Here is a 27,791-nt window from a genome sequence, read left to right on the forward strand (position 1 = left end):
CTGCTTGCAGGTGGTGAATAAAGGCGTTTGTTCCACTCACCCTAAGTGTCTCGACCCAATACCTATGTAACCTGATACCTTGCATTTGGAACTCTAGCCACACTCTATTTTATTATTTATACTTTTTTTCGAATAGCAAATAAAAGAAAGAAAGAACCCTACGAGAAACATACTAAGATGGGCCGAAATCTGTGATCGCCATAGACTTTGCAATACATATGTGGTCGTGTTTAATATACAGACGGGTCTGTAAGGTTCAGTGCGATGAGAGCTTTGAGAAATAGCTACTTCTAAGTAATATCTATTCTATAAAACTGCCGAAGGACGATAACAATATACCATTGTGGCGGGAAAAATGGCTCGAGATAAGGACTTCTTTCACTCAATGTATACAATTATAAAAGCAGTAATAACATTTGAAGGCAGCCTAAGAGCAGAGATAAGCATGGAAAGGAATGAGCAAGGCGGCTGAGGCTTAGCATCATGGCCCACCTCGGGAGGCTCACTTCCACCTCCCCCTCCTCCATTTCAGAGAGCCAGCCTCTTATCAGCTGAGCCGTAATTACTTTTTGCACTTCTTCCATGGTCGCAGCCTTGGCAGGAAGCACTAGAAGTAAATGGATCTCCTCCCCTTTGTAAGGTAATTCTAAAACCTGGTAATTCAGGCTCGTATCTGAAAAAGATCCTAAGAGAAAGGCATGAATAAAAATGCAGTTAAGAGGCAGCATATTCATCTGTGGTAAAATGTAGTAAACTTGTGAGAGGAATTGACCAATCTTTGTTCTCAGCTGGCGGTGCATGTTGTGTCCTACATCTGTCTCTCCTGCCTCTCCCTTCCCTGTGAGCGGGTATGTGTGAGCTTAATTGGAAAATGGAATGTTCACATGTAAGAATCCTTAAGATTCTAGGAGGTGTCAGTTGGGATTGGAGCTGAATAGACAAGGGACCGGTGGATGTCTCCCTACATGAAAACCTGACCCATATGTAACTTACCTGTTTCTTGTTACCTACCTACTGTCCATGTGAACCTACGAACTTAAGTAAATCCATATGCTAACCCTACAGTGATTTGGTACAGTCTGTGCTTCAAGGGTTAAACATTTCACTGGCGTCGAGGATCTAAGGTGCTCCGGAGCTGTGCAGCCACAAGGACGAGTGGATCTGCTCCATTTACCGAGGGAAAGAGGACGCAAAGAACAGTGTGCAGACGGTGAAACAGCTGTGTTATTTCCTGGCATAGGTGAGAGACACAGGGGGACGGTGAACACGGCATCTTTTGTGATAATAGAGGAAGCGCTTACAGCTGTGGGAGGAGAGTGCCGGTCCCAGCAGGGTCTGAGAGAGGGAGACATCCACCGGGTCCGGAGGGCGGCCCCGAGATTAAAGGGTCATCCCACCTTAGTCTGCAATGTTACGTTGTACATCATGAATATTAAAGATGAGACACGCGGTCCGTAGTTCAGATGTACGCTTTATTTAATAAGTTATCAGGATGGAGGTATAGCGGTGCAGGTATAGGTGATAAGTATTAAAACAGGGAGAAGGCATCCGCTGGTCTGGTAGCAAACAAAAGCAAGCCCCCAACTGATTCAAAAAGAACGTTCCCTCTAAACATCAATACGTATTCTACATGAACATTCCATATGGAACTAAGCTCACTTGCATTTTATTTACATGGAACCCAACAGTGCATCATTGAGACTTTGGTCACCATGCCCCGCCTCTTCCTGCAGTCCATCAGCTGGGTGTCCTCTGGTGTACATTCCTATTTCCAGCCCCCCTTAAAATGCATTGCATTTACTAGAGCAAGCCTATCGAGGGGGCCGAAATCGCTGCTGGAAAATATGCTTCTGATATGGCCTGTGATGTAAGCATTAGATAAACAGCTGTTCGAAAGATGAGCGTGGCAGGACCAGGCATTTACAGTATAAATAAAAAAACAACACTCTCATGTGAGATCGAATCAGCGGCTTCATCACTTTCTGATAATGAAAGTTTCCCCTCCAGGTACATGACAGACATTTTAGGATATGCACACGTAATGTTGAAATCTAAGTCATTCCATGAAAAAAGTATAAATCGGTGTACCCACGAGCCTGTAATGATGTCATAAATCAGCAGGGCCTCTGAGATTACACCTAATCTCTTATTTTAAAAATACCACCTAACTATGAAAGCATATGGATGTTTACTGCGTGGGCCACACAGAAAGTAGTGAATGGGGTTGATGGCACATCTTTTCCTGACACAGTCGTTTCTATGTACCCCAATGTGGTAAACATCCCCTGTGATCTCAACCCATAATTATGTGGTAGTAGCATTTAAATCACCACATTTTTTTACTATCAAAACATACTTACAATAAAGCTCTGAGACGAATCCACAAGACACAAACTTTCTTTAGACCCTAACAGGTTTGCAAGTCGCGGATTATACTTTAATTTAAAGTTAAATTGATACTCTAATTTTATAATCTGTTTTGATATTCCAATGGTGGTAACATACCCGCTTTTTTAGCACAATTTGTTAGATTCACAATCATCCCTTTGCCAAGTTATTTTACTAGCTTTAGGCACACTAATGACACCTCAGTACATAAGTGACTCAACTTCATATCAAGGTCTGATCAGCCCAAGGTTGCATGTAGCACATGGCCCAAAAAGGGCCCAGCTAGAATGGGGCTACATGCTTGTCCCCTAATGAAAACCTAGGAATAAAGACACAGGCACTGGCGTTTTGAATACAATATGTTATTTTAGGTAGTGTGTTGTATGTATGTAGTGTGTGTGTGCTTACTTATTTTGGACTAATCTATCCAACCCACCATGGGGCTGGACAGAATGTTAAAAAGAGAAAAAAAGAAACCAAGGGAAAGAACTCCCCTGCCCAAGAATGGGTGGGGTGGGGGAGCATTCCAGAAGGAAAAGGAAAACCCGTTGAAGGAAAGAAAACCGTTAGAGAGTGTGGAGAAAAGTAGAAGGAAGAAAAGAAAAAATAAGAGCAGCAAGCATGGACGTCATTTAGGGGTCCCAACTGCGACCCTTGAGGTCTCTCTTGCTACCCCTGAGGTTTCCCTTGCTACCCCTAAAAAAAAGTTTTAAAAAATGTATTTCTTTACATTTTTTCTTTTTTTACATTGAGTCTCATGGGCTGTGGCCAGAAGCATGTGGCTCTTTGTTTCTGGAGTGGCTGGTTTTCTGATGGCTATAGCCGATAAGATAGCTCAGTGCGTTGAGCACTGGCTGCTGCAATGTGTGTGTGATCTGCAGATTTCAGGTTCGACGCCCAACAAGGTCAACTCAGCCTTTCATCCTGCTGAGGTTGATAAATGAGTACCAACACAGGTTGGGTGATATTGTATGTATATTTGTTCTATATGAAGCACTTAAGCATAAGTACTATATAATAACACATCATTATCGTTTGGCCTTGGACGTCTGCTTGCATTCAGAGTGATTTGGTAATATGGGCCTATACACACTGATATTAACGATACATATGGTGATCCATTCTTGTATAAAATGTATATCACTTTACAGTGATATCCTAACCATATTTTTCTCAGTGTACTGACAAACACTGCTATATGATGCCACTTCCTGTTTTGCCGTGGGGTGAAAGGTTGTGTTCCATCACTTCCTGTGATGTCACTTTGGGTGGGATCAAATGACATCACTTCCTGTGATGTCATCAGAGGTCAATGGTAGTGTGATGTCAGTTCCGCTAGCTCAGGCATTTTGGTGAAATGACGTCCCTGGCAGCAAGAGGGAAGAAAACAATTCCCTGGAGGGCCCATGTCCTCGAGCATCCCCCTAGGGCTGAAAGACATTTGTAGCACTGGGGAGCGTGAGCTAGGCAACGCAGTTTAGTAACCGGTGGCTTCATGCCTGTAGAAGCCTGGGCACCCACACGGCTGTGGTGGGTGTTGGCACCCCTGATGGCCAGACCCGATGGTACCATATACATTAAAGGTCTCTGTCGTATGCGTGGGGCTGCCCAGGTCAAATATCAGAAAAGCTGCCCATCAGGGCTGCATGCGGGGGCGGGGGGCACCCAAACCTGGGAAACCATGCCTTGCCCCATGTCGGCCAGCCTTGTGACTGGCGAGGGGCGCCCAACCGCAAAGTCCTCCCGGGCCATACGTGCAGGCAGCCCGGGAGGTGAAGTGTGGCCAAGTCAGCTCCTACCTGGGGGGTGGATCAGTGAAGAGAAGTCCTGGACGGCCCCATGAGGCAGCCCAGGTAAAGAGTGCTGGGTGTAGAAGTCTGGGTGTGCCCCTTTGTGGCAGCCCGGGTGAAGCAGAGAAGGCCAAAGCAGGTGCTGTGGGTCCGATGGTGAACTTGGTGGCGTCCCCAAAGCAACAAGGACACCGCCTTCACCCCGTGCCCAGGGGGGAGCCCCAATCAATCTTAAGATCCGAATTCCATGCCAACAGTTTTGGCTTGTGTGTAGGCATGGGAAAGACACTTGCCTGGCCCTGCAGTAGAGGTAATAGCAACTACAGGCTATGCGTCCCTCCTCATATGCCATTCCTCCCTATCTATAGTCTAATGCAAAAGTTGTAGTTTTTTTTGTGGCAAGCGACATCCAATAGGCCAAACAAAACAAAGCGCACGCTCTGCACAGGGCCTACAAGTCAATTTTTCATTTTTGTTTTTCATTTAGCCAGTGCGGAGCTCACGCTTTTCTTTTCAGTCAGTGCAGCAACGCTCTATAGTTGGTTGCTAGGCAAACGAGAGAGCCCGCACGTGCGCGCCCGACCTGAGAAGGAGGGCGCTTCTCTGCCGCCGGGCTGACAACGCTGTCATTTCCCCGTCCAGACCCAGCCTGGAGACCAGATGCAGCAGCGTCATGTGTAGTTTAAACACCGAACAAGGTAAGTTAAAAAAAGTGGGTGCATCATGTGAGTAATTAAAATTGATGTGTTTCAGACAGTGCCTGTGTAAAATGTGGAATATGTGTGTGCATGTGTGTACATGTTTGTATGAGTACGTGAGTAAGTTTGTGTGTGTGTGCGCGCGCACGTGTGTGCAGGCACAGCCTGCTGAAGATGTCAGGGCCAGGGGAGGCATTTCACCATAATTTTTCAATGGTGTTTTAAAAATCAAACACCATTGGATAATTCTATCGCAGAAGGGGGTAGTAACAACTGGTAGGTGATAACCTGTAATGGAAATGGAAAACATTAACTGTGGTAACATTGCCTTTGTGCGCGGGGGGTTGGAGGGGGTCGTGGCTGGGGATTTAATATTTGGGTGGAGGAGAGTCGAGTGGCTGATCTGTGGGCGGGACTCAGGGGTGCAGCCTAAGCAGGGCAGCACCCTATCTCTTCTGGGAACCCAATCCTGGCGATTTGTTTGACAGCAAAGAGCATTTTGGAAACATGAATGCCCACACCTTACCTTTGAAAAATTGTATGATAGTGATTCAGCAATAAACCCTTGTGACCAAGTAATTGGCTGTATGTTATTTACATTTATCTTAATGCTCAATATAACTGGAAATGTCTATAAATCCCAAGGTATGTATATATACACCCAGATTGCTAGCTTGACCATTGGATGTGAGGCTTGGGTTGTTTCTACATGGAGCTCATAGTGAATTAAGCATTCAGTCTCGTGCGAGTCTTCTGAATCCTGCTTGTGGATGAGAGGCACGATCAGGAGCAGATTAGGAGGACTGCTGGACTAGCCTAGTCCTGGGGGTCTGGGCATCAGAACGGAACGGCGCTGCGGAAAGACACATTTTGACAGAGTGCAGCTCTGTCTTGTTCCGGCCCATTTCCTACCCTGGACGTAATGAATTGAAAACGGGCGTACACGGATTGTGAAATGCTGCCTGGCAAACAGTTCTGCAATTCTATGACAAGACAGGAGGCTCATATTATGCATTGTAATCTTTACTCTGAAACCACAGCAGCAAAGAAAAAACTTTACAAACAAAAAAGTTTAAAACAGAACTAAACAGAGTTCAATGTCAATGCAAGGGGGAACTCCCCAATCCATCATGGAGGACGGGTCATGCCCTGCAGGAGGCCAATGAGCAGGGACCCTTCCTTATATAAGTCCATTACTCTAAACCCAACCCCTCTTTCTTTGCTGCTGAAATCCACAGCTAAGTTACTCCTCCTAGTTCTTACCTTTGTGTGGAATTTATGGAGTTTAGAATGTTATTTTCTGTTACTTTATGTATTGAAAGTGATTTATAGCGCTGGTAATTACAGTCGCTTCGCCTGCTCATAAAACTCAGGCGGCGACACGTGGAATTTTTTCCCCTCAGGGGAAGTTTGTTTATCTTGATGCGGCTGTCTCCAGTCCCCGGAGCCAGCGCGCATTGCCCACGTGTCCCTAGAAAATGCTTAACATTCTTTCCCCTCAAGGAAAGTTTGTTTATTTTGGGGCGGCCTGGAGTCGCCGCGCATTGCCCACGTGTTCATTGAAATTCTTCCCCTCTGGGGAAGGCTGGTTTTCCGTGTGCGGCTGCCTCCAGTCCCCGGAGGCAGCGCGCATTGCACACATGCTTGGTTTGTGGCACGCGCGGTCTGTTTTAGAAGCTCAGCTTCTTACCGACGCGTGTCACGAATGCGGCTCCTAATACTTTCATTTCTCCCTTCACAGGGATGGTAATGTGGCGCAGCGAGTAGAGCGCTCGCTTTGACATGGGTGCAGAGCCTGCTGACACAGGTTCGAATCCCGGAAGGGCCAAACTCTTCCTTTCCTCCTTCCAAGCTTGATAAATGAGCACCACACACCGTGGGTAATTCGTAGCGATATATAAATGTCAAATTAAAACGCATCGCGTGTGTGTTTTTCTTTTAGACGCTGCTCGCGTTTGGATTAAGATGCATGCATGCTAGGACCCGGCTGGGAGGCAGTTCCCTAGGCCCTCATTTCGTTGGTGGAGCTCTTTCATGAGCATTTCCACTACGTGCTGCTGTCCCCTCTCTTACATTGAAACGCCATGTTTTCTTGATTTTGAGCTATTATTCTTTAGTATCTATATGTATTATGTGTTTATGGTTCAGAAAGGCTTCTGTTGCAGCGCACAGGCGACATAGCTCAATGTGAAGGTTAAAGGTTTTTCCATGCAGAGGGACCTGGGTTCGCTGCCGCCATTGGCAGTGTACACATATGGATGTGCATTTATACCTTTATTTATTTATATTGACATGTGTATTTATATATTTAAAAATAGATATTTGATGTGGTGTTTTATTGATACTTTCAGCCTATATTTGCACCAGTTCGCCTATTGAAGAGCCTCATACGCTGCCATTCTGCTGCTTTTTATTTATTTATTTCAGTGCTACTCAGGGCATGGGTGATTTGCCTTCACTGTAGGGTCGATACCCTATTTCGGTTTCAGATTCTGCCTGAGTTCTATTGCGAGGTTAACCCCTCGTCTACTGCTGGTTTCCACACCCTGCTGGGGTGAGCGGTTTCAGGTATATTGGCTCGTTGTATTCCTCCCTTAAACTTGGCAGTTTTTTTGTTTACTTGCGGCTGGGGGCAGATGTCATTCTTCTCCCTGGATGGGTACCGTCACCTGCTCGGTGGCAGGTTTTACCTGTGTTTTTGCTGCGAGGTGGCCCCTCGTATACTGCTGGTTCCACACCCTGCTGTGGTGGTCAGTTTGAGGTACACGTGCTCAGTGTATTCCTCGCTTAAAGTCAGCAACTTTGTTGCGTGCTGCATATGGCTGTTGCTGTGCCATAACCTGCTCGGGTTCAGGTTCTGCCTGAGTGCTAATGCGAGGTTACCCCCTCGTGTATTGCTGGTTATCACGACCTGCTCGGGCGAGCAGTTGGAGGTGCACTTGCTCAGTGTTTTCCTCCCTTAAGGTTGGCAACTTTGTTTAAGTGCTGCATATGGCAGAGGGCATTGTCTTTCTGTAAGCACGCCATAACCTGCTTGGTTTTCAGGCTTTGCCTGGTTTCTACTGCGAGGAACTCCCTCGTGTACTGCTGGTTGCCACACCCTGCTAGGGTGAGCAGTTGAGACGCACTTACTCAGTGTACTTTGGATAACCAGTAGGTTTAAGTGTTGACTGGAACACATTTGCATTTTCAGAATGCTCAGTAGCCCGCATAGCTCGGTAAGTATCAGCTTCTATAAGGGCTGGGGGTCCAGACCCCTGTGAGGGCGTACCCCTCTTCTTGGATATATTTATATATTTATTTATGTATTAAGTACTTTAAAGAAAAGAGTGTGTGGAGGTTGTTGTATACAGACCCATGTGGGAGGTTGTAACTTCCTCTCTAGCCGCTGGTGTTCACCTTCGCCTTTTTAGTTAAAATTCGGTTGCCCTTTACCTTGGTTAGTTTCAGGACAACTCAGTCCTTTCCTTAGGTTTTGTTTTTCCCGATATTAATTGCTCCACCCAATACCTGTGCTTATTAAGCTGCAGTATTTTCTCCTAACATGAGGAAGAAAACAGGTTGCGTTATGCCTCTATTGAGGTCTGCAGGGCTTGAAGCTCTCTTTATGGGGATGTGTTTCCCTTACTATTTGTCCCTTTGGACATTCACTATTCTATTGGAACTATTGGTGGAGACAGGGTCAGCTCGAGAGGAGCTGTTCAGTTGTGTGGCATGGCAAGTTCAGCAGCCAGGTTCTACTTGGAGGAAGTGTTTGGAAACACTTGATGCTATCTTACAGACGAGTTGCCAATTAATGATTTTATGGCGCCTGCCCAGGGATTTCCTCCCAAGGCTTGGCCTGTGGTTCAGCTAACCGTCTAACAGGTGTTGCAATTTCTCCTCTGCTCGAGAAGTTCAAGCAGGCTTCGGTACCCTCAAGAGCGTTGATTAACCTCTTTCATTGGGTATATATATTTATATATATATATAGACATATTTTATTTTCTACAGTGCAGAGGATAGAATGGAGTTTTCACATCCGTGCTGACCGTATGGATACAGGTCCCTAATTGCGAAGGGTCTAAATCAGTCTTTTATCCTGCTGAGATAGATAAGTGAACACCTCACACCACACTCTGTTCGTTGTAGTGATAAGCACCACTCGTATACCTGAGGGTCGTAGTACTATATAAGTGATGTTTTGCTATGAACTATGTGCTTGATTTTCCTTCCCCTGATTCCCTTAGTGGCCAGTCAGCCTCTCACGGATTCAGAGACTCGGACCTCAGGGTTTGAGGGGTCTGTGGTCCCAGGTTTATTGCACAACCTTTCCTTTACGGGGCACTACTAATTATCCCAGAGTTCTTTCCCCCCTCATTCCTTTTTTCGCCATCCCTGGGCGAGATTGCATCATGATACTCGCGCTGAGCATTTCCCTCCTGTCAGTTACTTTCCTTTGCGCTAATCCCTGGTATTTCAATAAACTAAGGGGGACTTAGTTTGTACTTTAGTTTTCTCTTAGCGGTGTACAGCAGGGCTTTAATATGGTCCTCAGGGTAGCCTTCTTCTGGGGTTGCAAGGTTTTTTCCCTTGGATATGTGGGGAGGGTCCTCCTCCTTTGGGAAATCTCAATATCCCTCGGTGGGATAGTGAGGTCTGGGAGTGATACTAATCTCCCATCAGATTATTATGACCCTCTATCACGATGCGTTCCAGCATCTCTACATTAACTATCAGAAGGTGTCTGTCAGTGCGATTCCCAGTGGGCTGGGATATATATTTAGTTACTGACTTGTTTCTCCTGGTTACCTGCAGGGCAGGTGGACCTTTGGGTTCTCACAAGAGTTTGTTTTTGCAATACGGTGCCAGCTCAGGGTGCTGTGAGCTTCAGGGATCTTCAAATTAGATGAAATAGAGGTTAGACCTCTTCTGGTGTGCAACTCCAGTTTAACTGCTTAGCGATCGGTTCTTTGCAGTTACAGTCTTGCTAAGACTTTGGAATTTAGGAGTTCTCCTTCGGTTAGTTTTTGATCCTCTAGGGGTTTTATCACCCGGAGAGGAGAGAACAAGGTTCAAGCACCGGGCATATATACAAAGGAGTTTACATATCAATATAATAGGAACGTTTGGTTGTAAAATACATTTTTCTCCTTGCAATGTTTGGCCTCTTAGGGGTCAGGTGGGTAAATATCTGCCTTTTGTCATGGTAGCAGAGTCCTTTTTCGCGAACGCGGGAGGTCTGTGGGTCTCCGTGTTGACGGTTTGACAGGTTCAGCTTCTCTGGTATGGCCCCTCTCTCTTCAATTCTGCTTCTGTCTCCAGAAGTCATCCTTCCTTAGTATACACATATGTCTTAAGACAATTGGGAGTTAGTCTATTGTTTTATGCTCCGCTCAGGATGGGTCGTCCTCTTACAAATTATTAAAATTACTTTTACTCCCTCTTGGTTTTCCCAGTGTAGTTATGGGACATGCTCTGTTGCTACTACAATATCTTCCTTTAACGCATGGGAGGGAGCCCGACAAAACTTTCACCCCTATGGGGTTCTTTCTTTATCTCCAGGAGAGCTGGGTGCTTCTTTTCTTTGGTTTGCTATCGAGGTTCCCAAAGAGGGCGTGAGCTTTACTGTTTTAAGGTTTGATTGGACAACAGATGCGTTTTATTTCTTTTAACCAGTTGGTTATGGTGGCTGGTAGGGTCGCTGGAATTAGCACATCTTCCTGTTTTCTTACAGTGGATTTGGCTATGCCTTTTAAGTCTGTTATTGGGGCAGCCTAGTCTTGGGCAATTCTCTTGCAGTCAGCTGATTGGTTTAATGAAAGCATTTAAAACATTTCTTTCCTATTATTTTATTACATTGTCTATTGTATTGATTATGTTGTACTAATGGGATGCAAGGGCTTTAAACCTGCATAATATGAGCCTCCTGTCTTGTCATAGAATAGCTAATCCCCCACACTAACGTGAGATGGGGGTTTAGATTCTATTAAAGACAAGGAGGCGATTATTATCCCACCCACCCACCCTGGGTATGATATGATATGACAGTTATGACACGCATGTACACAGATGTTTTAAGAAAGAACAGTCTTTGGTTTGTTGGTCTTCCCATCCACCCACCCTTCTTGCTTGTTTTACAGCTACGAGTTGAGATTTTGAGCAGGAGGGTGGCTCACAGCTTCAAGTTATGGAGTGCGTGGTACGAGAGCTTCGCTGGATTTGCCTTCATCGTTTATCATCTGATCTGTGCAGTGGACGTCTGGTTCAAGACAGCTACAGAAAGAGGGGTTGGGTTTAGAGTAATGGACTTATATAAGGAAGGGTCCCTGCTCTTTGGCCTCCTGCAGGGCATGACCTCTCCTCCATGATGGATTGGGGAGTTCCCCCTTGCATTGACATTAAACTCTGTTTAGTTCTGTTTTAAACTTTTTTGTTTGTAAAGTTTTTTCTTTGCTGCTGTGGTTTCAGAGTAAAGATTAGAATGCACAATAATCGCCTCCTTGTCTATAATAGAATCTTAACCCCCATCTCACGTTAGTGTGGGGGATTAGCTATTCCTCACAATAGGCTTCTGTGGATAGAAAGCATGCATCATGGCAATCGTTTGCTGAAATCCATGGGAATTTCTTTGTGTACTAAAACTTCATCTATGCCTCATTTACTGTGACAGCTTCATCGTTCAGCAAGAACAGTTACCCGAGTGTTTTGTTACTGCCCTCCCCTTATTCTTCTTTCTATAAGTCGTCTTTTTCAATACTGACACCAGAGTAATAAGGCACCTAAGTTAGAAAATAGTTGCTGGATACTGCAAGAGGCCAGAGTGAGGTGAGGTAACGGCCCGAGGGTGCGAGCAAAGGTAGCCTTTAAAGTGCACACTGCAAAGCACACAGATCATTTCCTGCATTAAAGGAGTATGTTCCTGTGTTATAAGACTGTCAACATTGGGCAACTGGTCAGAGGCCCCCCTGAGTCTCGGTGCTCATTTCAACTGAAAAAGTTGAAAAAGTCAAAAGACCCTGACGCCATAAGTGCATGCAAGAGAGATAAATGCATGTATTTTTATGAGGAGGGTGAAAATAATAAGTAATTTTTTATGGAAGATTACTGGCATAGTTTGTGCCCACAGCTGCATGAGAGATTGACAGTCATCATACTGGCGTATATTGTTTTTGCATGTTCATGAAAGTGATTTGCCAGTCCCTATATAGGCAAAGTTATTGGCAGCTTGCTCATGTAAGTGATTTACAGTCACAATGTCAGCATAGATTGTGTCCGCAGCTTCCTGACAGTTAACGGTAGTGACCGTTACTGGCATATGTTTTGTCTCCAGCTTTATGAAAGTTATTTACAGTATTTACAGTAACCATTACTGGCATAGATTGTGGGTGCAGCTTCATAAAAGTGACTCACAGTGGCAATGCTAGCATATGTTGTGGACAAAGGCATCATCAACATGTTGTTAAATACTCCTGTGTACTGTTGGTGAAAAATATTGGTTAAAAAATGTTGTCATAAAATGGATAATTTCTAAACATTATTTTAAAAAGGTTCTTGGGTGAGAATCCCACCACTAGAAAGAAATATTCACCTGCCACCACTGACCTTTACATTTACAATGGCAGTGCCCCATCAGCAGTGCCAACTCTCCAAGCACCAAAAAGCGGATTCTACCACTGTGAGGTACATAATTATTTGACTGGTTCACGGACAGTGGCTGCTGATATGTTTGAGCTCCAAGCGCCAAACGCTGCCAACAACTTGTTCCTACAATAGGTGAAAGGTGTAGGGTTTGATTAAACAACTTACATCTTGCATCGCATGCAGAGCTCAGCGTCTCCTGGCTGCAACTTGATCATCATGCACTTTGTACATGCCCGGTGGCTTGGCGAGTCCCGGAAGTCTGTGGTGCAACCTGTGCTTCTTCGAAAAGCTTGGCGGAGGCCCTTAGCAGGGCTCAGTTGCCACTCGCCCACATTTTGTGTTACACCACTGATACCGAGTGCACTACACATGCAATTATCATGATCCAAGCATTTGGTTTCCGGGAGATATTAGGTAGAGCTAAATGGTAGACATAGTGTAAGGACGTGGGTAGGAGACTATCACCATTATTTTAATGAGGGTGTACATTGCTGCGGATGAGTAGAAACTCACAAAACCCACTGGGCCAGTAGGTTTTGCAGCATCCAGACAATTTTGACACAGAGTATTGCAGGAATTGGGAACCACAGCAGAACATCTGCTCCTTGAGTTGCCCCGCTTCATGTAGGGAAGACACATGCATCTCTTCCCGAATCAATATTATGTTGCGGAGAGAGAGGCAGGGATACCCATGCAACATAGCTCATTTTTTGTGTTTTCTAAGAGCACTCGCAGTGCAAAGGGATCCATTAACATGGCGGCTGTCCTGTTTCTTCCCAGCAGCCAGCATTACCAATTTCTGCCGTCTGCAAATGCGACCATGGCAATAATCTGTTGGAGTTTATGAATGGGGTGCGATCGGAACCTGGGGTGCATCTGGATTCCTGTACCTTTGTACATCTCATGCAAAACAAATGGAGAAAACAAACCAGAGGGCTTGCAGCACAAAATGAGCCCCTACGTGTGCTAGTGACAATTGGTAACACGTACTTCATGACTGCAGCTCAGCAGAAATGACAGGCACTGAGTGGAACCACACTTACTGATCAAGTGCTGACATCATAGACTATGGGCAATTTTCAGTGTATCAAAGTGGTGCAATGCACACAGTCTGAAACTGGAGGCTGCACTCCATGAGCAGAATGGTGCAAACAATGCTGTGGTCTCTCTGTGCTGCTCAGATGCACTAAAGTGGCACGTGTTAGGGAAATTTGCATGGCATGCAAAATGTCCACTACTCAAAACACATTTCACTGCCAAAGGCTGCACCCCATGTTTCCTGTTGATGTGGAACTATGAGTTGTTAAGGTATATTATAACACAACCCATGGAATTCAGTGAAAAGTTGAGGATTCTCTTAAGGTTACCAGAGTTGCAAAACTGCTCTGCTTTGTTAATATTAAAACCTTAACATGACAAAATGACTTCTGCCCCATGGGATTACAAAGGTGCGAAGTGGCTAAAGCGCTGACTAAGCCCTCAAACTGCTACAAAACCAGAGTGATTCCAATCATAAAGGTAAAGCAGGCACAGTTAAGAGATATGCCTCCTTCGTCTTTTGTGGTAACGTGGACAGAGGGAAGAATATACTCTCAAGAGGCGTGTGAATGCGATCCACTAGCAACTCAAACAAAAATTGAACAACAGTCCAAAATAAAGGCAATGTCCAATCAAGGTTCTATAAAACTATATATGCTTTAATTAGACAGATCATCTGCAAAAATAACTAAATAGGAAAACTCTACACAAAACTCACCCCTGAGGAAAGAACACTGAATAAGCAAAGATCGCAAGATGAAGCAGTATGAGTAATGAAACAGGGGAGGACGGCAAATAAAAAACACAATGCTCTTTAAAAGATATGTTTTTATGTGCAAAAAGGGATTAAATGTACAAAGACGGACCAAGTGGGCAGTAAGCAGTCAATAATACCTTCAGCGGTCCTTGGCGGTTCGACTGCATCGAGTCAGGCTTCTTGGTGCTGTTTGTACAGTTCAAGTGCAGCAGTCGAGTTGTTCTATATAAGGAGCGATATCAAGCAGGGTCGAACAGGAGCTTTTGCGGTTCGAAGGCGATGCTTGTCGAAGTTTGGGAACGTTGCCAGGGTCAACGTGACTGCGAAAAGGCTGGTGACAGGATGAGCCGTTCTATGGAATCATTTCGATTAAGTGATTGAGGGGCTGCATATCATGAGGGCCCCGACAACCAAGATGCTGGAGACTGGATGCACAGTTCAGTTTGAGCTGTTTGAGGCAGTGTCCACCAGGATCGGTTTTTCGACTGGCGATGAAGATCACAGCGAAAAGGCTAGCAGGTGATGGTTTGATGGCAGCAGATGAAACAAAGAGTTTGAAGTTCCAGCCAAGTCGATAACATGCTCAGCTAGCATGGTGCAGTGGGGAACAGGGTTGAACATGCAGTTCAGTAGCTCGAAGAGCAGGTGAGTGCCAAAGGCAGTTCCGGAGAGTCCTGATATATCGATGCTATGGAACGGGCTCAAATTAGTTTGATGGCGGAAACACAGGGTTCTTGGTTGTCTTGACTCTCAGGGCCTCAAGGATAAGTTTTGTCCTTGTTCTCAGGCTTCCAAACACAGGGGAGGTTGGCACACAACTTTTGGCGTCCTAAAAATGGTGAGGTTCTTGGTATCGTTGTGGCTTGCAGAGAGGCTTGACTTGTCCCTGTAGCAGTTCACCCTAATATGCCATGGGGATGGTTAGGGGATATAGATGACCTCTGCATTTGACATTCAGTCTTCCCCTCACTGGCCGAGGACCTTTGGAAAGATCAACACTTCCATCAGACGTCCAATAAATTGTTCCTCAGGTCTTTGTTCAAGAATGAATCCAAAGAAGGAGTGGGTGACCCCTTCTTTGAAAGGCAAAAGCCCACAGGTGATTGGACTAAATCTAGCCTGCTTTAGGGGTCCAATCCCTGTTCTTAGGACAATTGGACCTTGCCTTGTGACATCACACCCAAAGTGTTTTGTGCTACAGGAAGTGGAGGGTACAGGAAGTCAAGATATAAGTAGAGAGATACAAGATGTTGGAAGCTTCTTCCAACTCTAAATACCTTCCTCTATTTACGCTAACCCTGCCACCTTCCCTTCTGAATAGATTCAAAGGCCCTTTTTGTGTGGAGCATCCTGGTGTAAGGCTACTTCTTTTGTAAATGGATGTGCTCTTTGATTACTGTTCCCAGGATATTTTCCTGTCGAAATTGCTGTCTCTTTGGGGAGGGTGTTACAGGCCCAAACAATGGTACAGAGAGAGGAAACCCCTAGGGTTGCAGTCTTGCTGTGAGGAGCAAGGACAGCCTGGCTGGGGGAATACACATAATCCTTTCACAGGTAAGCTGGGCTCACAGGGCTGGCACATGTGTGATATCAAATTGGTGTGGCTTAAATAATTATGAGAGATGCTAGCCCCCATGCCTCAAACTCAGGTTTGGCTTATATTTAAAGTTCAACATGCCACCAGGATAGCATCCTCATAGTTCTGGAGTTTTTTTCTTATTGCTTTAATTGACTTACAATTTTTTGCAAAAGAATACAGTTAACGTTTCTTTCCAGCTTCAATAAAATGATCAGAATACAAGATGAATGAAACCCCAGTGGATTGTTGCACTAAAACAAAGGATCTATTCCTCTGCTTTTTACAGGAGTATTTTGTCCATAAACGAGACAACCGCTAAAACAAGTGCTGTTCTTTCTCCACTTATTAGAGCAGCCCACCATTCCTCTGCGTCATGCGAGGGAAACTGCTGCATCAGTTGGCCAAGTAGTTTTGTTCTCTCCCAGTAAGGCCAGAGCAGTATAGGAGAAGATGTTTTGTGGTTTCAACAGTGGGTTTCCCTCTACAGAATCGACACAGGTTCAATTTGGATTTATCTTATGCTGCAATGATTTTGTTTGTTGGTAAAAGGTTCAAACGTGTTCTAAGGAAATTATTACGGTAGAATCTGTTTGGGAACTTTGTAAAGTATCCTGGAGGAGCACTTCATTTCGTGTTTCAGCTCCTAAATGTGCAGTTGCTTGGTATCGAGATGCACTTGCAAGGGTGAGTATCCAATCAGTCTCTCCTAGTCTCTTTTTTACCCTCGTTGTGTTCCGTTTTAGGTCGTCTCCAGTATATTCGATTTCCCTCAGTTTCTCTCTGTTATTTTTTGCCCAAGTTTTTACAGTTACGTTGGACTCTTCCATTAGTTTTTTATTAATGATGTCCACGATTAGGGAACGAGAAGGCAAAAGGCACTTTCGAAACAGTGATAGGCTGTGTCAGTCCACCACATCCTTTAAAGATAGAAGAGCAAGCTCCTTGGATATGGCCGAGATGGGTGTTGATGTCAGAACCCTTAAGACCCTTTTGCAAAATAGTCCCTCTAGAAGACTGTTAGGCTCACCTGGTATCCACAGGGACGCCCTTATGCCCTGGTTGCCGGATTCACACTGTACCCTTCCCGATTCCGGATAGTGCCTTCTATAGAGGTCGGGTCTGAAAACACAGGAGGACTGGACTTAGGAACAGATTTCGTTTTCCTCCCCCCCGCTCCCTCGATTCAATCTGATGGCCCACTCCTCACCTTGTTGTGATGTGTGGCATGCCCTCCGTCCTGCCTTCTGTGCAGGGGCGTGTAGTTTTCTGCGGGTTTGAGCGACCGAGTTAACTTCACTGGTGCTAACCCATTCAAGTGTCTTTAAGGAGGTAAGTCTGGTTAAAGCAATCTTAAAATGTCCTTGCTTTCCTTTCTTGCTATTAATGTCTTTTCCTTATTTATTCCCCCTTAGGTGCACAGAGGTTCAGTCGATGGGCAGCTTGGATCGGGCTCCTACCCGATGATGGACGCAGGAGCGTGTGATGGATGGTAGGTTAAGCGCGAAGTGTAGCGCGGTAATGTGTTCTTTTGCTAACCTGTGTTCTTTATTCCTTTTCAGGTCGCGATGGTCTTTCTGGGCGTGTGAAGATTTCCAGAGTGGAGCCGGCCAAGAAATGCCCAGTAACCTGTTTTAACGTTGTCCTTCTTTCTCTCTCCCTCCAGGTGCTTCGTTCTGGTGCGTGCATGATGTCTTGTGATGCTGCCGACTGGATGAAAGACCGCGAGCTGCAGGAAGACGGATACTCGATGGATTAGAAATTGCAAGTAAGCAGAGACTGCTAATGATGTTCTTTTGCCTCCTCTGCAGGTCCGCTGTTCAAGTATCGCCGGATTCTGGTCTCTGGGCACGATGAGCGCCACGCTGCTGGCTGCAGAATAACGCGAAGCACGTTCTGTAACTTGGGTGTGGTTTATATAGCCCTCTAGTAAAGTAGTCCAGGTAAAATAGTCCGGGCTACCACACCCAAAACACTGCACCGCACAGTCTAGTTCTAGGAACAAGGCTGTGTGGGTGCCTCCATGTTGACTGCAGGCCTCCAATGAAAAGTAGTCCCTTCAAGACTGTGTCCCAATCTCAACATGAGCCTGTGAGAGTCCATGAGGATAGTGCAAGGCCCTTGGGGCCCTAAGTGAACCCGAGTCTTAACCCTACCTGGCATGTGACCATGCCAGTGGGGTTTTGGGTCACGGGTCGTGACAGCACTCCCCCCAAGGCCCCTCCTAAGGTGATTCTCCTGCCTGGTCCAGGTTTGGCTGGAAAGTTTCGATGAAATAGTCTAATCAAATATGGTGCATGAATGTTCTCACTAGGTTCCCAAGATCTGTCCTGAGGGCCGTAACCCTTCCAATTGACTAGATAGTATAGTTTGGATCTGGTATATTTGGAATCCAGGATTTCTTTCACTTCGAATTTGGGTTCTCCATCGACCATAATGGGTTCAGGTCGTGGCTTAACTCGTGTACCGGGTTGCACTGGTTTTAGAAGTGAAACGTGGAATACTGGGTGAATTTGCATGTGGGCTGGTAATGCTAGTTTAACAGCTGCTGGATTTAGGATGGCTTGAACAGAATAAGGTCCCAAATAGCGAGGACGAAAAGTCTGGGTTCCTTTTAGAGGTATATATTTTGCGGCTAGCCAAACCTTGTCTCCTACCTGATAGTCAGGGGCCTTTTTCCGATGTTGGTCAGCAAAACATTTTTGCTTGTTTTTGGCTTGGATTAACTGTTCTGTTGCCTTTTTAAAGGCCTGAGTGATGTTTGCACGAAGAGTCTTTACTGCTGGCATTTCCAGACTGGGAGGGCTGTCTAGTTCGGAAGTACGTGAATGTCTGCCGTAGAAGGTGTAGAAAGGTGTTTGACCAGTACTGGAATGCAATGAACTGTTGTAAGCATATTCGGCTATCCATAATAGATCTTTCCAGGTTCCTTTGACTTGGTGCAGCATGCACCGTAGGTATTTTTCGAGAGTCTGGTTGGTCCTTTCTGTTTGACCATCTGTTTTGGGGTGTTGGCTGATGGATAGCCGGATGTCGATTTGAGCCATAGAGCAGCAGTTTTTTCAGAAGGTAGATACGAATTGGCTGCCTCGATCAGAGACCAGGACTGAAGGAAATCCATGCAGTTTGATAATGTTTTCCAGGAACACTTTTGCTAGATGGGATGCATCTGGGAGTCCTTTGAAAGGGATAAAGTGTGCCATTTTAAAAAATAAGTCGTCTACTACTAAAATGGAATTGAACCCTTGGCTGGGAGGCAAATTGGTAATAAAGTCGAGAGAAAGTGTGTGCCAAGGTGCAGGAGGAATTTCTAATCGTTGCAGGAGGCCAGCTGGTTTTTGTTTTAGTGACTTGTTTTGTGCACACGCTCCACAAGATTGAACATATTGGATGATGTCTCGCTGCCAAGTAGGCCACCAATAATTGCACTTCACTTTGGCTAGGGTTTTAGCAATCCCGGGATGACCTTCTATCAGAGAATCGTGATAGTCCGAAATGATTAGTTGCTGTTGCTCTGTTTTAGGCACAAACAGGCGTTCATCAAAATATAGCAGTTGATCTTTAACAGTGTATTGTTTTCCTTTGGTATGCCATTCCTGTAGTTCGTTAGGTGTTATTTCACATTGGATCACGTTTTTAAGCTCAGTTTGTGTTAAAGCTGTAGTGAGGCCTAAGAGCTTGACCTCAGGAATAATGGCTACTGGATCTGGGGTTGCATATACTTACTCGTCGATGCCCATGCGGGATAGTGCGTCTGCTTTTCTGTTTCTTACGCCTGGTTCATAAGTGATCATGTAGTCATACTCAGCGAAGAAAAGGGCCCATCGTAATTGGCGTAAGGATTGTGCTTTCGCTGTTTTCAAATATTGTAGGTTCCGATGATCTGTGATTACCGTGACTGTATAACTGGCTCCCAAGAGGTCATGTCACCATGCCTTAAAGGCAGATTTTATAGCAAGCAGTTCCTCATCAGTGATGGCATAATTGAGTTCAGGGGGTCTGAATTTTCACGACCAGAAGGCCACGGGGTGCAATTAGCCAGTTTCAGGGTCCCTCTGACAAAGAACCGCCCCCATAGCCATGCTGGAGGCATCCGTTTCCACAATGTAAGGAAGATCCGGACGAGGATGTCACAAAATCGGGGCTGAGATGAACTTTTCCTTAAGTTCTTGGAAGGCCTTTTCGGCGTCTTCTGTCCACAATAATTCTTTATTGTTTTTTCATAGAAGTAACGTGATCAGATGCACAATCTGAGAGAAGTCCGGAATGAACCGACGGTAGAAGTTTGCAAAGCCCAGCATGCTCTGGACCTCTTTTAACAAGGTCGGAGAAGGCCATTAAAGAATGGCATCCACCTTGTGTACATCCATTCAGATGCCTTTCGAAGTAAGAATGAAACCCAGAAATTCTACTTCGGTTACGTGGAAAAAACATTTTTCAAGTTTTGCATATAGTCGATGTTGGCGCAGTTTGGCAAGGACAGCGCGGACATGCTTGACATGGTCTTGTTTCGAGGTTCAATACACTAGAATGTTGTCTATGTAGACCAGGGCGCAAACATCAATCAATTCCCTTAGGACGTCGTTCATAAAGTATTGGAACGCTGCCGGGGCACTACAAAGTCCGAAAGGCATTACCTGGTACTCAAACAACCCATATTTGGTACGGAAGGCCGTTTTCCATTCATCTCCTTTTTTAACTCAGACCAGGTGGTACGCTCCTCTGAGGTCTAACGTAGTATAAATCTGGGCATCTTTGACTTGATCCAGCATCTCGGGAATAAGTGGTCGGGGGTAACGGTTCTTCACAGTGATCTGGTTCAATGCGCGATAGTCAATACAGGTTCTCAAGTCCCCTTCCTTCTTTGCTGTGAAGAATAGGGGACTGGCTGCCAGTGATTTAGATGGGCGAATGAACCCATTTGCCAAGTACTGGTCCAGATAGGATTTTAGATGCTGGTTTTCTGGTTCTGTGAGCGCATAGATTCTGCCACAAGGGATATGTGCACCAGGTATTAGGTCAATCTGACAGTCATAAGACCTGTGCAGCGGTAGTGTATTAGCTTGTTCCCTCTGGAACACATCCTGGAAATCCTGGTATTCTTCAAGGAGAGTGCTGGTTGCGCCAAGTGCAGATATGCCGATTCTAGGACTCGTAGGAAGATTGAAACTGGATTTGTTTTCTTGGAAATAACAGGTGGAAACGCAATCACGAGGAAAAGTCAATCTTCTTGCACGCCAATCTTTCCGAGGTTTATGAGCAACTAGCCATGGCATCCCTAATATAAGCTGAAACTGAGGTGCCTTGATGAGACCAAAGGAAATTGTTTCTCTGTGTCCATCCTGGCACAGCAGGGTTATTCCTGCTGTACATTGGGTTACTGGTCCGGAAACAATTTCTGTCCCATCCACCGTGGTTACCTTTTCTGTGTTCGGCTTAAAACATAAGGGAAGTCCCAGCCGTGCGGCCAGATCTCGATCAATGTAATTCTCAACTGCTCTGCTGTCTATGTAAGCTTCAACGGTATGCATCCTTGATGGTTGTTGGTGATTGATTAGGATCACTGGTATTGCAAAATGTGAGGTCGGTGGCTCATTCTTCTCACTCGACAAACTGACCTCTACTTTTGTCGAGCTATGTAGTTTTCCGACTCCTTACTCTCATCCTTTTCTGTAGCTCCCACAATTAGCTTGGAGGGTTTTATCAGACAGTCTTTTAGGAAGTGCCTTGATTGTCCACAGTACAAACATAACTGCTGTTGGCTTCTCTTGTCTCTTTCAGCTTTTGTTAACGGTTGTTGTATGCCTCCGATTTGCATTGGATCTGTGGTATTCTCTGACGTGCGTGGAGTTGCATCCTTGGTTCGAAGATACACAGCCCGTGTATCTGATCTGGACCGATCTGCTTTCTGATCCTGTAGTCGATGATCTAGTTGCACCACCAGGTTGATAAATTCACTACAGTCCCTAGGTGGATCAACCACCTGAGCCAATACGTCCTTTAATTCCCCTCGAAGGCCTCGGTGAAATAATGTGGTTCTCTTGTCTTCAGGCCACCTGGTTTCAGCCACTAATCTATTAAAGGTTTCTATGTATGTTAGTAAGTCTTCATTCCCTTGCTGGAGTGACAAAAGTTAATTGTCTACAGCTTGTTCATGGGTGTGTCGAGCAAAGAGTTTTTCCATTTCCCTCTGAAAACCCCCAAAGTCACGTATTAACGGATCATCATAGCTCACTAGCGGCACTGACCAGTCTGCTGCACTACCGCTCAGATAAGACAAAATAAATGCTACTCGTGCCTGATCGTTAGGGAATGCGCCCTGTCTGCAGAGGAAATGAAGACGACATTGATTCATAAACGCAGCATACTTTTTTGGGTCACCTGAAAACCGTTCTGGCGGTGCTAACGGTATTGCCCCGGGTAAGGTGATTTGTACTGGAATGGCAAATGATGTGGTGGCCTGCGCCGGTGGATTATTCCCGGGTAATGGAGCTTCTCGGACCTGTGATTATAATAATTGCCTGCTGATTTCCTCAGTGCGATCCTTGGGGACAACAAGATCCCTTCACAGGGTATTAGTCTCGTGCCTAGCCGAATGCACTTCGGGACGTAATTGTCCTAATAACTGGGCCAGTTGGTCCATTTCAGAAGTCTCCATGGCATCCAGGTGGATAATGTTATAGAGGCTTTGCGTTCTGTTACGCTCACCTGATATCCACGGGGACGCCCTTATGCTCTGGTTGCCGGATTCACCCTGGACCCTTCCCGATTCCGGATTGTGTCTTCTATGGAGGTCAACCCTGAAAACACAGGAGGACTGGACTTAGGAACAGATTTCGTTTTCCTCATCCTGCTCCCTGTATTCGATCTGATGGCCCACTCCTCACCTTGTTGTGATGTCTGCGTGCCCTCCATCCTGCCTTCTGTGCAGGGGCTCGTAGTTTTCTGCGGGTTTGAGCGACTGAGTTAACTTCACTGCTTCTAACGCATTCAAGTGTCTTTAAGGAGGTAAGTCTGGTTAAAGCAATCTTAAAATGTCCTTGCTTTCCTTTCTTGCTATTAATGTCTTTTCCTTATTTATTCCCCCTTAGGTGCACATAGGTTCGGTGGATGCGCAGCTTGGATTGGGCTCCTACCCGGATGATGGACGCAGGAGCGTGTGATGGATGGTAGGTTAAGCGCGAAGTGCGGCGCGGTAATGTCTTCTTTTGCTAACCTGTGTTCTTTATTCCTTTTCAGGTCACGATGGTCTTTCTGGGCGTGTCAAGATTTCCGGAGCGGTGCCGGCCAAGAAATGTCTAGCCAGGTGAAGTTCTCGTGATTACTGCCGTAAATGCCGTGCGTAACCTGTTTTAACGTTGTCCTTCTTTCTCTCTCCCTCCAGGTGCTTCGTTCTGGTGCGTGCATGATGTCCCGGTGATGCTGCAGACTGGATGAAAGACCGCAAGCTGCAGGAAGACGGATACTCGACGGATTGGAAGCTGCAGGTAAGCAGAGACTGCTAATGATGTTCTTTTGCCTCCTCTGCAGGTCCACTGTTCAAGGATCGGTGGATTCTGATCTCTGGACACGATGAGCGTCACGCTGCTGGCTGCAGAATAACGCGAAGCACGTTCTGTAACTTGGGTGTGGTTTAGATAGCCCTCTAGTTAAGTAGTCCAGGTAAAGTAGTCTGGGCTATCACACCCAAAACACTGCACCGCACAGTCTGGTTCTAGGAACTAGGCTGTGTGGGTGCCTCCATGTTGGCTGCAGGCCTCCAAAGAAAAGTAGTCTTTCAAGACTGTTTCCCAATCTGAACATGAGCCTGGTGCCAAAGGCGCCAGGACTGACTCCAAGAGAGTCCATGAGGATAGTGCAAGGCCCTTGGGGCCCTAAGTGAACCCTGAGTCTTAACCCTACCTGGCATGTGACCATGCCAGTGGGGTTTTGGGTCACGGGTCGTGACACAGATGCCATAATTTATCCGGGATGTTTAGCATCGCATCTGCACCATACATCAGCGAGGGGGCCACTTTTGATTTGTATTAATTTATCACAGGTAGCATTGGAAAACAGCCAAACTTTATATTCATTGCGATGGCTTGGCAAGGTCTTTGTTTCCCTCTGGGGTGTTCCACTATCAGGGTTTCTACTGCACTGTTGTTAAACCAGACTCCCAAATATTTAAAAGATTTAACTTGTTCGATTGGCGTATGGCCCAGGAACCATTTTAGATTTTCTTTGTGCCTTTTTATTCTTTCGAAGCACATTATTTTCATTTTCTCTGTGTTTATCTCCAAATCGTTCTTGTCAATATAATTTTCAAGATTATTCAACTGTCGCTGAAGGCGCACTGGAGTTTGATCTATGATGATCATATCGTCAACGTACAGTAGACGGGTTAGATGGACACCTTCAATAGTTGCTGGAAAAGATCTGATCGCAGCCTGTGGATGCTGCATATAAGCCAGAAAGGAGTTAAACAAGGCCGGGACGATTGGGCATCCATGTTTCATGCCTCTTGGCTGTAGGGATTTCAGTTGATAGACGCCCAGACTGGTTCAGTCATACTTTCATACTGGTCTGTGAATGTAGGGCTATCAGGGGTTACAAAATGGATTTTTGGCAGTCTTTGGGTGCAACATTTTCCCACAGTCACTGTCGGTTTACTTGGTCGAATGCTTGGACAAGATCGACAAAAGCCACTAAGATCCTTGGTTTACCCTGTCTCACTTTACCCTTCAAAATGCTGAGTAGCAAGATGTTTATCGCTGTACAAATGCCAATGACAAAGCCAGTTTGGAAGGGATTGTTACATCCAGCATCCTTAATCCATTCTTGCAGCCGTTGTAGGCTTTCCAATTACGTCAAGAAAGGCAAAGGGGCAATAATTCTTTGGGTTTTCGCTCTCTCCCAGCTTAAAAATTGGGACCACAATTGCCTTTTTTTTCCAAGATCTTCGGTTCTGGTGCGTTTGGGTGATTTGCTCGAAAAGTTTGTGGATGAAGTTTGCCCACCCTTCCGGATGTTCTTTCATCATTGCATTGGTTAATCCGTCGGGGTCGGGGGCCCGTGAGCCCGTGAGCCATTTAGTTTCTGTATTTTCACCTGTAGATCTGCTGCCTCGTGGGGAATGTCCCATGGATCAGTCATGCATGTTTGCGGTGAAAAGGCAAAGCTCTTCTTGTCACTAAAGAGGTTTGAGAAGTGAGTTACCCAATCTTGTTCTCGGACACTGTTCAACTGCAGATCGATGGACGGGCCTACGATGGACCTAACTGAAGACCAGAAGTCTTTGACCTTGTTTCCGCAGCTCGCTTTTAACATTGTTTCAGCATTGTGTTGATACATTTTTGCTATGTGCAGCCAGTTTTTGTAGAGCTTGACTGACATAATTACTTTTTCTCGGTTATTTGCGAGATTTGATTTAGCCGCTGCTCGTCTGACTTTTCTTAGGGTTCTACTTTTCTCAACAAGAATGGCATCGTATGCATGAGTTCTGTTTTTTTCTCGATCTGAGTTCCCTTTTGTTCTATTTGATAACATTCCAACAGAGGGGTGTATTCGACCTTTGAGCCATCTCTTATGTAATCTGTTGTCAGGTTGGCTATTGCTGACTTGGCCATTTTCAGTCTGGATCCACCATTGCATTCTATCCCCGAAAGAGCCATTACTTGTCTATCACGTTCCGCTGCTGTGGACTAGCTCATGTATAGCAAATTGTGGTCGGTGTTTGTCATGTTCACCACCTTCAATGATGTGACAAAGGGCAAAAGGCTCCTGGATACAAAGATGTAGTTGATTACTGCTAGTTGGTCTAGTCTCTCCCATGTAGCCTGTGGGGTACATCCCCTTTGGTTTGGCCATTTGGCATATGCATGTCTATCGAGACCACGAGTTAAATCCAAGAAATTCCTCTCGCCACAGATACGGATCCCCCTTGGCTCCTGCCCTTTGTGTGTTTGTCTTTTCGACATCTAGCATTCTAGCATTTAAGTCACCACATAAGATGATGTATGGGGTTTGCTGGATTATGTATGCATCATCTATCAGACCAGCGGTCAAGTCCAACAAAGCCTCATTGGCGGTGGCTTGTGGGTTCCCATATAGATTTATTATTACCATGGTGGATGGCTTATTTTGGACCTTGCTGTTCACTGGCTGCTGCCAACACACTAAGAGTTCTTGAGGAATTAGGTTTGAGAAGATTGTTTTTTTTAAAAGTAAGGTTACTGCGAGATTTCAACTGTGTTAATAACCCAGAGGTGGGTCTCCACATTTGCCCTTTTTCTGCTGGGCTGAAGATGGTTACATAGATACCCATCAAGTGTTGGTTTCTCGCTTAGCCAGTTCTCCTGGAAACATAGTAGGTCATAGTTCCCCAGGTTTACATCACCCTTTGAAGTCAGATGTTTGAAGCCTCTGTGTTCCATAAGGCCATCTTTCAGCCCTCAAATGAAGTTGACTCTCTTCCTTTTGCCAGGGAAGGGGCAAGGTCTCGGGTGGCTATGCATGTTCGCGGTGAGACAAGGCACCAGGAAGCCACGACCAGTTTGATGACTCTTTTTTTCCGTTCTGAATCCTTTGAGGGAATTCTGATCCCTCTGTCTTGGTTCGTGGATCTGTCCAGTAGGATTGTAACTTTTAGATTGAATTTTGGGCCATAGGGGACACAACCTGTCTCCAGTGGGTCTTGAAGTGCTTGCGTATCTTTTGGTCTCCTTTGTGCCACTGTCTTGCTGATTCATTCATCTCTTGCTTTATCCTCCCTAATTTCAATCTCTTGTTCCAATGATTGAGCTGGTACGTCCACAAGAACTTTTGCCGGAGTTAGCAGGCTTTCGGCAGCGTCTCACAACATCCCCTTACCACTGGTGATGGCATGTGGAGATATATGCTGTTCATGCGTTTCGCATTGCCATATTCGATAATCCTCAAATCTTTTCAAATCACTTGCTGCAGATTTGGGATACAATGGAGAAGTTCCATAACTGTTTTCCTGTTTAATATTAGGTCATCCTCTTTATCCAAAATTCTCTCCAGTTTTAATGTGCGTGAAGTGCTGCATTTGGAATTCAGGGTTTTAGACCCAGGATATTGGGAACAGTCCAATCTGGATGACCTCTGATCTGTTATTCTTTCCTTGGCGTAAGTTCTTAATCGTGTTAAAGAGGGCACATTAATGATGTTGGTGTTTTCTTCTTTGTTTGAGTTTTTCCATCCAGAGCTCAAACTTTGAAGGGGCACTCCCATAGCCTTTTTTTGCCCTTTCTCTAACTGGGTATGTCCCAGATTTTCCATGCTTGTGTTAATGGTATGGTAAGATGTTTTAAGCTCACAGAGATCTTCATGATTTAGTTTCCCCATCACTCTCTTTCTTTTCTCAGACAGGGTCATGAAAACCAGCCGTGGTTTCCGGGTCCCGCGAGGGGAAGAGGGAGGCAATAACGGGCCAGATGTAATCTGCTCGTTATTACCTCCCTCCCCATTCCAATTGAGCCCTATGGGGGCTCAAATGGGAATGGGCAAGGGTTCCTGCATGGAGGACTTACCGGGTCCTCCTATCTCGGAGTAACCCGGTAAGTCCCCATTGCAGGAACCCGGTAATGGAGCGCGGAACTGTGGCAGCTCCATGGCTACCGCTGTTCTCGTAATGAGGCCCAGATTCCTTTAACTAAAGGTTCCCTCTGTAAAATGCAAACAAAATAGTGGTATGGCGTGCCAATGATTTATATTACACTTCCATCTCTGTATATTTCTATCGCACATGTTTACAACCTGAGGGACAGGGAAATTAGGTGATTTGCTCAGAGTCAAGTGCTGGAGCTGGGATCAGAAGCCAGCTCTACTTTCCAAGGTCAGCAATGTAATCACTTTTCCACAAATCCACAATATATGCTAGCAGGGGCAGCGAAAAGCAGATGCATTTAAAGTGCGGA

The 27,791-nt window shown here is 45.5% G+C and overlaps 1 protein-coding gene across 1 annotated transcript in view; it reads right to left on the minus strand.

The window, feature by feature from the left end:
* SERPINI2 (serpin family I member 2) overlaps nucleotides 1-27,791 on the minus strand; it is a 182,613-nt gene that overhangs the window by 103,882 nt on the left and 50,940 nt on the right. The window contains 2 exon segments of the mRNA XM_069620228.1: nucleotides 493-685; nucleotides 1,717-1,860. Of these exon segments, the coding sequence (XP_069476329.1) occupies nucleotides 493-685; nucleotides 1,717-1,860 (337 nt within the window).

Source organism: Ambystoma mexicanum, chromosome 10 (assembly GCF_040938575.1).
Source record: "Ambystoma mexicanum isolate Mex_15411 chromosome 10, UKY_AmexF1_1, whole genome shotgun sequence".
In the NCBI taxonomy this organism is placed as follows: Eukaryota; Metazoa; Chordata; class Amphibia; order Caudata; family Ambystomatidae; genus Ambystoma; species Ambystoma mexicanum.